The 15173-nt window shown below is 43.2% G+C and overlaps 1 protein-coding gene across 10 annotated transcripts in view; it reads left to right on the forward strand.

Annotated features, from left to right (window-relative positions):
- GPRIN2 (G protein regulated inducer of neurite outgrowth 2) overlaps window positions 1-15173 on the forward strand; it is a 41456-nt gene that overhangs the window by 21435 nt on the left and 4848 nt on the right. For 3 of the 10 annotated variants that reach the window (XM_076338317.1, XM_076338319.1, XM_076338320.1), the window contains 2 exons: window positions 8628-8798; window positions 10091-10152. The exons of 6 other annotated variants lie outside the window; for them this stretch is intronic. In XM_076338317.1, the coding sequence (XP_076194432.1) occupies window positions 8730-8798; window positions 10091-10152 (131 nt within the window). In that variant the 5' untranslated portion in view covers window positions 8628-8729. The remainder of the gene's footprint in view (window positions 1-8627; window positions 8799-10090; window positions 10153-15173) is intronic. One more of the 10 variants, XM_076338323.1, reaches the window with a different exon arrangement.

A 15173-nucleotide genomic window follows, 5' to 3' on the forward strand; every position in this document is an offset into this window, starting at 1 on the left:
ATTGCAGTTTAGTTTATCTGACGACTATCTAGGGCTGCATAAACAACAGTAAACTGCATATAGCCTTGTGATGTCTGAGCTGGTTTATAATACCAAATGTGGTAATTCCCATTAGATAACCATACCAAATCCACATTTTTCCTTCCATAGTAAACTATACATATTCGAAATACACTTGAAAAATAAGAGTGTATGAGGGAGCGTGGAACAGACGAAAACTATTATTGATGATCGTTACACTTCTGAAGTTTAATTTTCTTTCTGTTAAGGGCAATGACAAAGGGTAAACTGGAGGTAGCTTTAAAACACTCCGGGTGAGCAGAGGTATTTGCTGTACCAGTGAGGTAATGCTACACCCGTCTGCAGGCTGGTTAGTTCTGTGCAGAACAGCAGCAAAATCTTCTTCCTTCTTCAGCAACAATTCTGGAGATTAAAGAGGCTGAATTCTCCATTCCTTTCCCCTATAGTTAATGTTTTAAGATGAGGATGGAGTGTACTTGACTGGTCCCTTCTATTTGGATATTGCAAGCTGTTACACGATTTGCAGGAGAATGCAGCCTAGGAAAGATGCTTTCAAAGGCTCAGGAACTGGACAGAGAGCTGTTAGTGGTATTTATTCATTTTCTGTGTTCTATAAGTATTTTTTTCAATGAATCAGAAAAAATAAAAATCTTATTTTTGTTATCGTATGCCATAGTTTTATTGTTGCAAGTGACCCTCAAGTCATTGGGCAATTCTCTTACTTCCTAAAAGAAGCAAAAGTTTGTATCTTTGGCAGATGTAAGTGGTATTTCATTGCTTGTAGTCCCAAACCATTCTGGCCCAAGAACAACAGTAGAGCATGAATCATAGGCCGCAAATGCTGTTACGCTTTCCTTTCCTTGTCAGCCTCGCACTCTGTTTTTCCCCCCTCATTTCCTGCGACCGTTAGCAGCACCGTAAGGTTTGTGGGCACTGGCCTTTTGGTTAATTCTTGCAGTTTCGTTGTACAGTCGTAAGAGTTTTTTAACTGGTGTAAACTGTAAAGCTGTATGCATATACAGTATCGTATGTGAGAACACTTCTCTTTGGGCTATTAAAATTCTGGAAGATCTGAATCATCCAAACTCTTAATAGTCTTTTTTTCTTCCCAGGGGGAGGGTGGCGGCTGTTTCAGTGGCAAGAGAGAGATCTTTTCTGTAAAAGCAAAAAGAGGGGGAGAATGAAAATAAATGTTGGAGCACAGCGGTCACGATGTCTGCACGAGGGATACAATGAGAAGGCGGTGAACTGAGAGATACTAAATGAGCCATTCTCTGGTTAAGATCATTTGATGCGGTATTTCTTATGGATGCATTGTAACTATTGAATTAATCTAAAGCTATGCAGCTGATAGTTAATATGTATGATAAGAACTGTCCTTTAGGAGTATCCTCTGATTCCTTAGTGGATGGTGGGGAAGAAGGTGGTCTCTTTCCTTTGCAAAAGCTGTTAAAGTTCTTCAGAATAAAGTTCCACTCAGAGAAATTATCTTTAGAAACAGGACCCACAAAAAATCACTTTGGGGCTGCTTAGGTATATTTACTCAGAGCATGAGAATAGGAACAGGCTAACTAAATGAAGTTGACATCAGCCAGGTCTTTGCTAGCGTGGTGTTGAGTGCGCACATTAAGCACGTGAGTTATATCCAAGCATCATTCTGCACCAAAAAAGCATCATTAGAAAGATCACCTTTAAACTGGCCTGTCTTTAAAGTAGTATGTCTTCCAAAATTATGGCTTAACTCTTGCACAGTGTGGATTTAATACAAAACAGGGAAAGGAGCAGGAGTATTTCTTGATCTGCAGAGTATTTGCTAATTAAGCTTTCGCAAAGGCACGCCTGAGTGTGTAAATGAAGGTTAATGGGATTGAGCGGTTGTAAGACCTTCATTTGACTTGCAGAGCTTTACTCTAGTCAACAGTGCATAAGACTGACAGAAGCCAGTCCATCTGAGCTGAACTGAAAGATCCGACTTCCTTTTCAGCTCAAACTAAGCAAACCTGACATGGAAGTTGGAGAGATGATGAATGCACGAAGCCACCCTAATTCTTCTAAACTGGGTTTTCTTTAGCCTTTTAAAATTATTTTATTGCTTTCTGCAAAGAATCTGCTGGGAAAGTTCAGTGTTTATGACTGAACAGGGTGGATAAATACACCTTGGAACGTTGTCAAGGACAAAGATACGTCTTGTTTTAGCAGTTTTATTTGGTTCTCAATGGCCTCTAAACTGTGGAAGGGGTGGAGTGCTTTTGTTGATTTAGTAACAAGAAAGGTGCTAACAGATCGGAAGGAAACTTTTGGAGTTCACTGCCTCCTTCGTATGTATCACCTTGCCTGTAGGACACAGGGATCACTTTTGTGGTTCCTTTCAAAAGTCATTCCTGTTTTACCTCGTTTCAGTAAAAGGCACAGGTTCCACTAATCAATTAAACAAATGGTTTAATATTGCAAAATGGTTGCACATTCCAGCTTCTTTTGAGGCTCAGGATGAGAAGCTGTATGAAAACTTTCCATTGGCAATGACAGATAAAAGCACAAAATTATGAAAACAATTAAAAAAAAAAAAATCATTGGCTCACTCAGTTTGGAAGGGCCCTTGGGAACTCATCTATTCCAACCTCCTGCTCAAAGCAGAGACAGCTAGGAGGTCAGATCAGATTTCTTAGGGTTTTGTCCGCTTGGGTCTTCAATATGGTCAAACCAATGTTTGAAAAGCAAAGAATTCCTGTAAGAGAGACTTAATTCTGTATAATCAGTATCTTGTTGCTAGCAGTTAACAGCAGATGCTTGAAGAGTTATCCTCTAGCTGTCCGTGTCGTACAGGTGGGATCTTCCTCTACCCTGGTGGTGACAGGAACCTGCATTGTCTTACAGCTCTTGCATTGTTCCGAATTTATACCTCAATATTTTGCATTTCTGACATTATTAAATGTTAATAAGGAAGTAGAGGCTTCTGCAGCTCATTTTGTGGTTGAGATTAACCAAGAGAAGGGGAAACTTGCTTGTTTACATAGAGCAAGGGTGTAAACATAAGTTCTTGAGGAAGTTCTTCACATACTCGGATTTGACAAAACATTTGCAAGCTTTAGTCTGCTGCTTTACTGTGTCTTGGTTTTTCTCTCCTTAAGGTCTCTGGTGTCAAACAAGCTTTGGATAGCACCTCGCGAGCATGGGCTCTCCTCTAGCCAAGGTCTAATGTTTTTCTTCTCTCGGTCCTGAGAGAGTAGAGAGATGCTCCCTTTCATCCCTTTCAGATGTTTTCTGAAAACTGTAGATAATAGTTTCCCACATAGGTCTGATTAGACCACAGAGTAATTGGGACAGTTGCTTTTTTGAGAGAGAGACACCGCACTTTGACATAATAACTGTTATTTATGAGGAAATACCAAGTTTGAAAAGGAAACTTATTCTTCCCAGTTCCTCCCATATTCTTTGTTTATGTAGTTTCAAAGCTAGCTTATACTGCAGTTGGACAATGGGAACTTCTAGCAACGAATGAAGCACGGTTAGACAGTCGTCTTTTTAGTCCTTTTCAATACTCACTTGACTATACGCGTGTAGCACCACTTAGCCCTCTGGATAGAGATTGCCAGTTCTCTTCCAGCTTAAAGCTACGTAAAAGACAGCTTGCGGTGTGAACCAAAGACTGAAATCTGTCACAGAATCTCTCTGCCAGAGAGATTTTCATGAAAAGTTCATCGTAGTAAATAAAAGCTTGTAAGTGAATGCAGCACTGCAGGACAACACGGTCTGCAGTTGTGACAGCTCTGCTTGTAAAGGTATAATGAATCTACTTAGAATAAATCATTGCTACTTAATATGTCATGCATATATAATATGCATGTTATTAGCATGCATATTATATGTACAATATATACATATGACACCTAATTTGAGAAATTTTGTTAATACTGGGTTTATGTATTTGAAATCCTTAAGATGTACTCATCCTCACTTGATGCTGGGAAGCTGGAGGAGGGGGTGCTTTAAACAGATGCTTCTGAGGCATGGACAGTGTCTGAACTTTGCCGGTAAGATGAATTTTCTGCAAGGGCAACACGAATTTCACATAGAGATGCTCTATTTATTTCTTTCAAACCAAATATTACAAAAGAAGGGCCAGAATACATTCTTCTCAGCATCTTATGTTTAATATCTTTCATTCCGGGATTTCAGAGTGCTCTGCAATCATGAAGTAAGCCTTTAAATACCTACATCAGGGGCTTCTGCATCTAATCCCCGAGTAACAGGTGAGTAAACTGAGTCACAAAGTGAATGACTTGCTCAAGGTCATGCAGTATGTCAGTGAGCACAGACAGAATTAGAAGGCAATTGTTTCCTCTTTCTAATTACTGAGCAATTGTTTTTTACAATCTAGAAGTCAGATTTCTGTCAGTCTGCAATCTAGAAGTCAGCCTTTTCCCTACCGCTGCTGAGAGCGACTTCTGGGGGTAGATGGATTGCCTTTTTGAATCTTTCCTTTCTCCAGTGTTTTGTGTACAGTTCATAAACACTGTCATTTAAATAAAGAATTAAAGGGGTTTTTTGTAGCCCTTGTGTAGTGTCCAATCGCAGGGAAAAATAAGGGAACGAGAAATGAGGGTAAATTACTAGGCCTTGCTAGATAAGTTGCCAGGTTTTTTTAGGCAGGAAAGAGATTTAACTGTTACATGTAGAAGAAGAATGAACCGTCTTTGATTGTTCTGGTGGGGCATCTTTCAGTCTGTAAATATTGTCTTCCTTTATGCTAACAGAGGTGTTTGGAGAGCTTCAGATTACTGTTACTTTTGTTTATGCCACCATTATTCCTGTTTGATGCCGCTATCGGAATTGCCGTCCTTCTATCAAGGGTGATACGTGAACGTGAAAAGCCGCTGTACTTGCGGCTATATCTGGTCAGATTTGAGCTTGCTTTGTCTGCCGCCGTAACTAGTTAGGAAGCTTTGATCTCTGCTGGCACACCGCTGAGCCCGAGCGAGCGGGTTTTGCTGGGCGTGTGAGGCGGAGGCTCAGCTCTGCGCTTTTGGCCACCTCCTTCCAGTCGGCACAGAGCACACGCACGCCGCCGGCCCGCCGGCTCAGGCTCTGTCACGCAGTCTGTGCGAGGTGTCGGATGCACGTCCGCTTGCCAGGGTGGAGTATCTCGTTGCCCTCGTATTCAAAAGTAACTAGCTACGGTGCTGAATCCTGAAGTTAAAGCTAGGGTGTCCATAGGGCGGGGAGGCTGAGCCAAGCTGACCTCATTAAGCTTTCAAGCAAACAGCAAAAATGATGATTTGAATATTTTCTGCTAAAACGCATGAATTTACAAGTAGATATTTTAATCGCTTGGCCAGTTTGGGTGGAGTTTGGATGTGCAAACTGCTGGCCTCTTGTGAAGATTGCATTAATATGTAGCCGTACTCCCTTGCTGTGAGATTGGAAGCAGGTCGTAAGCGGGCTTTTGGTTTTCTGTATGATTTTTAAGTGCATGATGCTTCACAGGCAACTGTGATTCACGCAGGTTGCAGGCTTGGGCCTCTGATGGGTAGAGGCTTGCTGAGCAAGCTACGGCCATGTGTTTTTGCAGAGTTCCAGATCAATGGGTTTGCTCTGGGGGCAGTCCGTTCAGGACTGAAGAGTGGACCCAAAAAGGGAGCTCTGAGGAGGATGAGTCGTTCGATACCAGGCTGACCCTGTCCCCTCCAAACTGGTACGTGTGATGGAACCGGCTTTGATCCTCTGCTGTGAAGAGGAAAAGGTTCGCTAGTGTCTGCCTGTCTGAAATAAATCCAAATGTAGATAGGTCACTGCAAATTTTGTGCATTAAAGATGAATTCCTAAAGAAATTATGAAATGTTTTTCTCACAGGGCTTTTGTACTGCCAGTGGATATCGGTAGCCAGCAATTTTTAACAGCATAAACCTGGCAGCTGAATTAACAGTTTCATTTTGCATAATTCCGTTCTGCTTAAACCAGAAAGGCAATTGTATTAATGTACCACTTCTGTAGGCACACACTGTTCACTGTAAGCATGATTCTAGGTCAGTGTTGCCTGCTGTCGTAATATTTGATGGGTTGTTTTTTTTTTTTAAAGCCCCAGCTGCTGAAAACAGCTGATTACATGACCGTATCAGCATATTTCATTTGTAATGAAAAAGTTTTAAGTCTTCTGACTGAAGAGACGAGCTTTAAAGAAGTCAGCTGTCAAATACTAACAGTGAGCATCAAATATGACTGTACAATATCTCACGTTTTAGCTCTGTTGTGTACGTTGTAGGGCAGCTTGTACACTGAGGTAGGTCTATGTGCACATGGAGGCATAGTGGGAGTAATGTTTTGCTTATAAATTTCTTCTAAAGAAAGATCAAAATCCTAGGAGATCGTTGAAGTTGTTTCTGGGGCAGATGATTAAATAAAGAAAGGTGGCGAAGAGGACGCGTAGTTGCACAGCGCGTCACGTGGTGGTGTCAGGACTGCGTCCCCACACATGCCTCCCTTGTGATAGACTGCACCCCTCTCCGGTTTCCCAATAACTTATTTACAGCCCCGTGTGAATTCTCCTTCCTGGGAATTCAATTAAAGTTGTCATTGAAATAGTCTCCTTTGGTTCACCCTTCTCAGGCTCCTCTCCCACGGCACTCTCATTTGAGCCTTTTTCATTTTAGAATTTAGAGCTCCCAGCTCTTCTTTCCTGGCTCAGGCTCCGCCAGGGCTCTGGGCTGCCCCCGCTGTTTCTCAAAAGCGAACGTCCATCCTCTTGCGTGACTTTTCTTCTGCTGTTGGGATAATTGTGGACGCAATGGCCTTGTCATTCTGCCTTGAGGTGAACGTATCGGCAAATGTTCGAGTCTATTCATTCACGGCAACTATTTTATTATCCCCCGGTGAGGTCACTGGTAACCGGGCTACCCATGGTAACTTCAGCGTTCGGGGAAAGAGGTCTCTGCTTGGGTCCTCAGTAAGGAGATAGCTGAGGTCCGTTAATACTCAGTGAAAAGGGGACTCGTTCCTTTTCATCTTGTTGCCAGTGAATGCAGAGAGTTGTCTGTCCAGCGTGCTCAGCTTCAGATAGGGAAAAGACAAAGTCTTTTAGAAAAGCCTGATGGACAAAGTGATAATTAACAGGAACGAAAGAAAAGCTGTGACTAGTCAGCTTATATGTACGTAAAACACACACGATCTGTGCTTTTGCTGTGCTGCACACTGAGTGTCGTAACACTTCTGCTCTCGTGTTTTCTAGCCTGTCAGATGTACTCCTCTTCCTAGAAGTGAATTATGGTTCTGGTGACACGCACCACTGCCACCGGTGCTTCTGGTGCTGCAGAACTGAAAAACAATCCCGTTCGTTCGCATACGCAGTACGCACTTGTCTGTTGTGTGCATCTGATGCCCAGATCAGTCTGTCCTGTAGATCTGCCTATAGATCTATAGAAATATAAGATGACCCAAAACGTTGACAAGAGGGCATTAGCAGATTGAACTGAACAAGGCGTAGTTAATTTATAATGCTATTCCAAAATGGAAAGCCTAAAGGAAGATGATGGATTAAAGGTTAAGTAATTGGGGTCTCAACCTGATTCTATATTAATCTAGTTGCACTGATATAGTTGTACTTACAGAATTTGGATAAATTCCCTGAAGTTCCCTGATGAGTGATACCTTTTCCCCTATTGTAACTCCTCTATTTCTCCCTTTCCCTTATACCTCACCAAAACAAAATAACAATTAAAAACACCAGAAACCCCTAATCCCAGACACTTGAATCTCTAAGCTTTTTACCGTGGCTAATCCTGTTTTGCCAATGCCTTTCAAGTGGTTTGACTCCCCCACCCCCCCCCCCCCACCCCCCGCCCAACAGTAGATGTTAGTGATTACTGTTAATGGACTATTTCTTTCAGGGGAGTGTAGTTAGGGAGAGGCCATCAGGTCTCATAATACTAGCACGTCAATCTTTGTGCAAGTGCAAAATGGATCTTTCTTCTCCTGTGCAAGTTACCGGGAACTCTCAATGTGGGCAAGCAGGGACAAATATTTAGACGTGACCATAGTCTATTTTTTTTAATTTTGGTGGTATGAGCCTTTTTAAAACAAGCACAGCTCTAAAAGAAATCGATGTCATATTAGATGATGTTCCTTTTTATGTCATTTTACCATGGTAAACATCTACCTTAGAAGTTCAGTCATAGATGCCAATAAGGAAGACACATTGCTTAAAATACCAGGCCCGAAGAGAACACAGTGTGAATATGCTGCATCGCTTCTGGTACCCAAGGTAACTTGGCTGTTTAGGCAGAAATTCAGTTACTTCTGTGTGTGCTGTCTTGTGTCCCAGGCAGGTGTCAGCGGTGTTTATGGCTAAGTGACAGCTGCCCCTTAGGTTGTAATTAAAGTTCTGTCATTTTAACCATAAACTGCTCTTGCCTTTTCAAATTTATAACCACGGTGTTTGTAATAAGCTTAAACAGAGTTAAGAACCTACATGTAGCAGCCTTCTATTCCTGTAAGTCTTGTAAGTTATTAAAATCACGCTGTTCCCCTTGTACAACACATACATGTGTTTGTCTTGGAGTTTGGTGCTATTGCAGACATTCTGCGTTTGTCTTATGAAGCTGGTTATTGTACAGGTTACCAAGTGGTGATGCACAGCGGGGCCAGAATGATGCAAACGAAGGAGCGAATTCTGGGCAAAGACCTTGCAACCCCCTGACGCTGCATGTCTTCTCAAAATGCGCCAGTGCTCACCATGGAGGGTCCTGGTCAGTACCCGAATTAACACTCATCGTCCAGAAATTTTGGTATGGCTCAAATCACCTAACCCTTCCAAATTCCACACTTGCATGTTAATGCTCTCACCTCTGAAACCGGCTCTGATTTTATCACTTATTTTGCAGTCAGATGCTGGTTTTGAAAGCAAAAAATGAAATATCTGAAGAAAAAAAATATTTTTTTTTTTATTGTACGATCAGCAAAGTGAAGAAGGGTGAAACAGCCTGCAGGCCCTATTACAAGTCTTGTTGATTTGTGGGTTGACCATCACAGTTATATAAAGCAAAAATAAACTGTGGAAAACTTAGAGAAATAAGTCTCTGGCATTGCATGTATTTTTCTAGTAAACAGTATTAAATTTTAAATGAAATGTCTCTTTGTCTCTTCCCAAATTCTACAACTAACTTGCATTGTTTAATGTGTTAGGCGATTCATACTGCTTCACAGTATGTTTAGTTACTGTAGTAACAGAGTACTTACAAAAGAGCATAGTCAGTGTCGTGTAACTTGCTAAGTTATGGTGCAGATTTTTGCTTGAGACAGTACTCAAAATAAAAAATCCTTTCCTGGGATAAAGGATCCAGCAGCTGTGTTACTTTTATGGCATTTTGTAGTTTCTTTCTGTGCTTGTTGGAGGAAATGCACGCGTGGCTGGATCTCTTTTGTTATTAACACATCGTCTTATGTTAATATCCCATGTTGCTATCCTCGTTATGAAAGCTATGATTTGTTTCGTGGATGTCTTGCTTATCATATCACTCTTTTGAAGCCTGCCAATGCCGGGAAGAAAGCAACCACTAGCAAATACATAATGCAGGAGCTAAATACGATCGTACTGAAATATCATGTGGTATTATTGTATTACATGAAAGCTTGCTTTATATATTGACTTGATTGTAAGGAATTATTCCACTTTGTATCCACTTGTGTTTGTTGTCAAAATTGTAATTAAAAGTACGTGCATGGAATACAAAAATACTGAAGAATTTTGGAATCATAGTTAGTTTACCAGCGACTGCCTTTCAATTGATAACATACATGATATTTAATATTCTGAGACTAAATTTACTAGTGCATTAAATAGGACGCAACTTTAATCATAAGTCATAGCAAAATACACATTTGTTGCTTTAAAGTAGTTCAGTGGAATTAGTGAAAGCAGCCTAGATCCCCCTCATAAGCTATCTGAAGCTAAGCCAAAAATAGTAGATGTTAATTCCATTTCTATCCTAATCCTTTCTCTGCTTGTCTAACAATTTTCTATATATTCATAGCAGGGTATCTCCCTCAAAGTTCACGCTTTTCTTGTTTGTGTATTCAGGTGCAGATTTCCTTTGAATTTCCAAACGAAAATCTCTCGGATCAACTCAGAATCTACAATAGGTATTTTTGAATAAAATTACTTTCCTATAAATTATGTATTTACTTTTTAAAAAGCAAAGTTAAGCAAAGCCGTCTTCTCCGCCCAACATGCACAAAAAAGTTGTTTCGGGTCCCTAAGCACCCACTGAGTCAGCTGTGTTTATACCCATGTTTCACGGGGGTAATCCATTCCTGATTAGCTGATTCACAAAATACAATGGCATTGCACGACTGTGAAATCAGAGAGGTTCCACGTTTTGGGTTGGGGTTTGAGGTTGTTTTTTTTTTCTTTCCGGTCATTTTTTTTTACAAAGTTTGTCACACCGTTCTCGGTACCCGCCCCCAGCCCCTCCCTGGCCCATGTGTTGGTGTAACCATCCAGACACTTCTGCTTTCCTGCCCCTTCTCGGAAGTCGTCGGCCGGACGCCGTCTGCATGAGCTCGTGTAGGAGGTACAGCACCTCCAGCGTGTGCACGTGCAGCGCTGTGTCTCTTCGGCAGGGACGTATATGTACACGTAGGAATTTTTGTGTACCCTGGGGAATCAGTGCCAGCATTGCACGTGTGAAACGTGGGGTTTGGGAAGGTGGGTGTGGGATTATGTGCCATTTCCAAAGTCTTAGGAAGAAGGGCACCGCATGTGCAAGTTTGCTCTGGGTTTATGCCACTAGTAAGTTTGCGTTTCTGCAGAGGGGAGCGGTCTTCTGTTCCCTCCCTGTGCTGATGTTAGCGATCGGTGTGGCTGGATTGATGATCTGATGTAGTGAGAGCTAAGCCAGTTTAAAAAAAGACAAGAGGAAGGAGAAGAGAAGGAGGAGAAGGAGAAGGGAGGAGAAGAGAAGGAGAAGAGGAGAAGGGAGGAGAAGAGAAGGAGAAGAGGAGAAGGGAGGAGAAGAGAAGGAGAAGAGGAGAAGGGAGGAGAAGAGAAGGAGAAGAGGAGAAGAGAAGGAGAAGAGAAGGGGAGAAGAGAAGAGAAGGAGAAGAGAAGAGGAGAAGAGGAGAAGAGAAGGAGAAGGGGAGAGGAGAAGAGGAGAAGAGAAGTAGAAGGGGAGAGGAGAAGAGGAGAAGAGAAGTAGAAGGGGAGAGGAGAAGAGGAGAAGAGAAGTAGAAGGGGAGAGGAGAAGAGGAGAAGAGAAGTAGAAGGGGAGAGGAGAAGAGGAGAAGAGAAGTAGAGAGGGGGAGAGGAGAAGAGGAGAAGAGAAGTAGAGAGGGGGAGAGGAGAAGAGGAGAAGAGAAGTAGAGAGGGGGAGAGGAGAAGAGGAGAAGAGAAGAGGAGAGGGGGAGAGGAGAAGAGGAGAAGAGAAGAGGAGAGGGGGAGAGGAGAAGAGGAGAAGAGAAGAGGAGAGGGGGAGAGGAGAAGAGGAGAAGAGAAGAGGAGAGGGGGAGAGGAGAAGAGGAGAAGAGAAGAGGAGAGGGGGAGAGGAGAAGAGGAGAAGAGAAGAGGAGAGGGGGAGAGGAGAAGAGGAGAAGAGAAGAGGAGAGGGGGAGAGGAGAAGAGGAGAAGAGAAGAGGAGAGGGGGAGAGGAGAAGAGGAGAAGAGAAGAGGAGAGGGGGAGAGGAGAAGAGGAGAAGAGGAGAAGAGAAGAGGAGAGGGGGAGAGGAGAAGAGGAGAAGAGAAGAGGAGAGGGGGAGAGGAGAAGAGAAGAGAAGAGGAGAGGGGGAGAGGAGAAGAGAAGAGGAGAGGAGAGGGGGAGAGGAGAAGAGAAGAGGAGAGGAGAGGGGGAGAGGAGAAGAGGAGAAGAGGAGAGGAGAGGGGGAGAGGGGGAGAGGAGAAGAGGAGAAGAGGAGAGGAGAGGGGGAGAGGAGAAGAGGAGAAGAGAAGAGGAGAGGGGGAGAGGAGAAGAGGAGAAGAGAAGAGGAGAGGGGGAGAGGAGGAGAGGAGAAGAGAAGAGGAGAGGGGGAGAGGAGGAGAGGAGAAGAGAAGAGGAGAGGGGGAGAGGAGGAGAGGAGAAGAGAAGAGGAGAGGGGGAGAGGAGGAGAGGAGAAGAGAAGAGGAGAGGGGGAGAGGAGAAGAGGAGAAGAGAAGAGGAGAGGGGGAGAGGAGGAGAGGAGAAGAGAAGAGGAGAGGGGGAGAGGAGAAGAGGAGAAGAGAAGAGGAGAGGGGGAGAGGAGAAGAGAAGTAGAAGGGGAGAGGAGGAGAGGAGAAGAGAAGTAGAAGGGGAGAGGAGAAGAGAAGGAGAAGGGGAGAGGAGGAGAGGAGAAGAGAAGGAGAAGAGGAGAAGAGAAGGAGAAGAGAAGAATAGGGTCAGCAAGCTGCTGTGGTTTGTGGCACACCTGCACGCTCACTTACACTACTGTGAAATGCTGCGGCAACATTTGGCTGCAGCAGAGGTGAGGAAAGGCCGGGTCTACCAGACATTGATTTGTTCTGCAGCCGTCACCCTCCATGCAGAGCTCCACGTGCACCGGTCTGGCTCAGGGCCCTGCCTCTGCCAGGTGGGCAAAATGTGCTGGTTGTGTAAGGGCTCGCAGGTCTTTCCAGAGTGGGGAAAAGGAGCGGGGAACGGAGGGAGAAAAGCAGCAGGTGGCCCATAAATGGGGAAGTGTTCAGGCTGTCTGGGAAAACGTTGGATTTCAACACGATGGGAAAATGCATTCTTCTAAGAGAAGCTGATTCATCCTGTTGGAATGGGGCTTTGTTTTCTTTTTTACTGGTTTTTTTCCCCATCCTTAACTATGTCCTAAAGCATCAGGTGAGACGCCGTTTTACTGAACTGGTAATTGTTCCCATTGTTTTTAAGGTCCAAAAGTCACAGGATAATTGTTACAGTTGTGCTAGCGTGGAACACTGGTCTGTCTGAGCAAAGATGTTCAAATGCTGTTGATGGTTGCTGGTTATAATGTTATATATGTATTTGTACATGTATAATATGTGTAGCATTGGCCCATGTTTGGTCTTGATTTCAGCTGCAGTTGGAGTCTATGTGGGTGGGGCAAAAATAAATTTCTTCAGAGTTTCATTTGAGTTGAACCTTCATCAGAGTTGAAGATTTCACTGCAAACATCACACTGGATGTTGTTTTCAGTGATGTCAGTGTATTTGGACCGTTCCGTTCATCTGAATGTGTTTCTTCACATTCAGGTCGTGAATCGATCTCAAATGGCATCACTTCTTCCAGTTACAGAGGTTTCTGCAGCAACGCTACATAAAGAAAGCAAATAGAGGTCTTGGTATCTGTGTATACATACATGTTTGAACCGTGTGAACTTTGTGGGAGAGCTCTGCAAAGTTTGCGCAGCCTTCTGTCATCTGTAACAGATGCGTTCGAAGCTTCCTTCCACCTGAGACTCGGTATTTGTGACTGAGGATTTCCATTAGTAAATGTTGTTTCATCCCAGCGTGTGTGAGAGCCTTTGCGGGTGTTATCTTTTAAAGAGATTAAACGTGAAGTCTTCACCTTGCAGACAGCTATGCTCTGGTGTTTAATCCTATTGACGCCTTTGAACTCTGTGTGGCAGACCGTGCCCATGTGTGTAAGTGGCTGCGGGACAGATTACATGCTGGAGGAGATGAGTGAAGTGTTTTAAAACTGTCACTTTCCCAGTTCTTGCTTCTCTTCTAAGTGTTGAGTGAGATTTTCTGCGGGCTTTTGAAAAACATGCAGAAATACATTGATGGCCGGCCTGGCAAGAAGTGGTTGCTTCTGACTGCAGCTGCACTCAGCGGTGCCTCTAACCCGGGAATCTGAAATTCCATTCCCGGAAGAAAAGATGCTTTTGTGTTGTCCTTAGATGCCACCAGCCTGTGGAGTCCCGCAGGCCGGAGAGGCTGCGTGGCATACAGAGCAGGCTTGGTGCGGGTGGAGCCTGTAAGGAGTTGAACTTCTAACTGAACAAGCACGTATGAAGGGGGGGAAACTGCTTTTTTTTTCTGCATACGGTCCAAATTTGAGCAAACCCTAATGCTAGAGGGTATTGCTGCCAATCGCAAGTCCCTACTACGCAGCCCACTATGAGAAGCTTCTCAAAGAAGCAATTGCAAATACTGTTATTTTTTTAATGTTGTCTTGCTCAATTCAATTTCATTATGGAAAACAGCCAACGCAAGTGGATTTCAGGTGATGGGAAAAATTGCAACCTGAACTATTAGCTTGCCAAAGTTAACAACAAAAATGGAATTACAAGCGTAAGCGCAGATAGCTGTCTGGATCAGCGGCAGAGCTCTTGGTTTGTGGATAGAGCAAAAGGTGTGCTTTCCATCAGTCATGTTGGTAGATGACTCTTTGAGCATGCAAATTTTATCTTAAAAGGGTCATATATTAAAAGCTTCCCACTGAGAGGTTTGAATGTGAGCCCTTGCAGCCACTGGTCCCTTGGTGTTTTGAGTGAACTTTCCTGCTACATTTACCCAGTGCTTTTGTCCGCCTCGTGTACATACCTTTCTTGTTCCACACACTCACTTTTATTTCAGTGACACAGTTCACAAGAAATGGTGAAGGTTTCTTTAGGAGTCCTGCTAGGGAGGCAGAGTGCGTAGAGTGCATCTGAGGGAAAGTTCTCTAAAATGAGAACTTGTGGCTTCCACTATACTTCTGCACAACAAATTACCCTGTAGCACGTGACCTGGAAGCAATGAAGAAACGCTCTAGATTTTTCTGTTCAACAGAATGGGTTCTCTTAGGACAGAGATATATTTATATGTATGTGTGTAGATAGCTATAGATATATGAGCGTACTAAAATAACTTAGTTATACAAATGTTGAAAGACCTCTGTGACGCCAAGGGAATGTGAGTAGTCAATCAGTGGAAGATCTGATTCAATCAACAAAAATGGATCACTAAATCTGGTTAGATTCAAAATCTTCAATTACAACTTCTCTTAGATGTGGAAGTGCTGACATAAATGTTAACAACACATAGGATACTATACCAGCCAGTAGAAACAAGTGTTTTCTAACAATAGAATTGATTGAGTGCACTGAAAAAAAGGACAGAAGAACCACGATACCTTGGTTAAAGATTTTCTTGTTTTGTTTTTACCCTGCTTCTGGTGCAGGGAGTGTGTACCTTCCGCAGCCAGTGTGAACCTGTGGGTTCCCAA

Source organism: Aptenodytes patagonicus, chromosome 5, assembly GCF_965638725.1.
Source record: "Aptenodytes patagonicus chromosome 5, bAptPat1.pri.cur, whole genome shotgun sequence".
NCBI classification, from domain to species: Eukaryota; Metazoa; Chordata; class Aves; order Sphenisciformes; family Spheniscidae; genus Aptenodytes; species Aptenodytes patagonicus.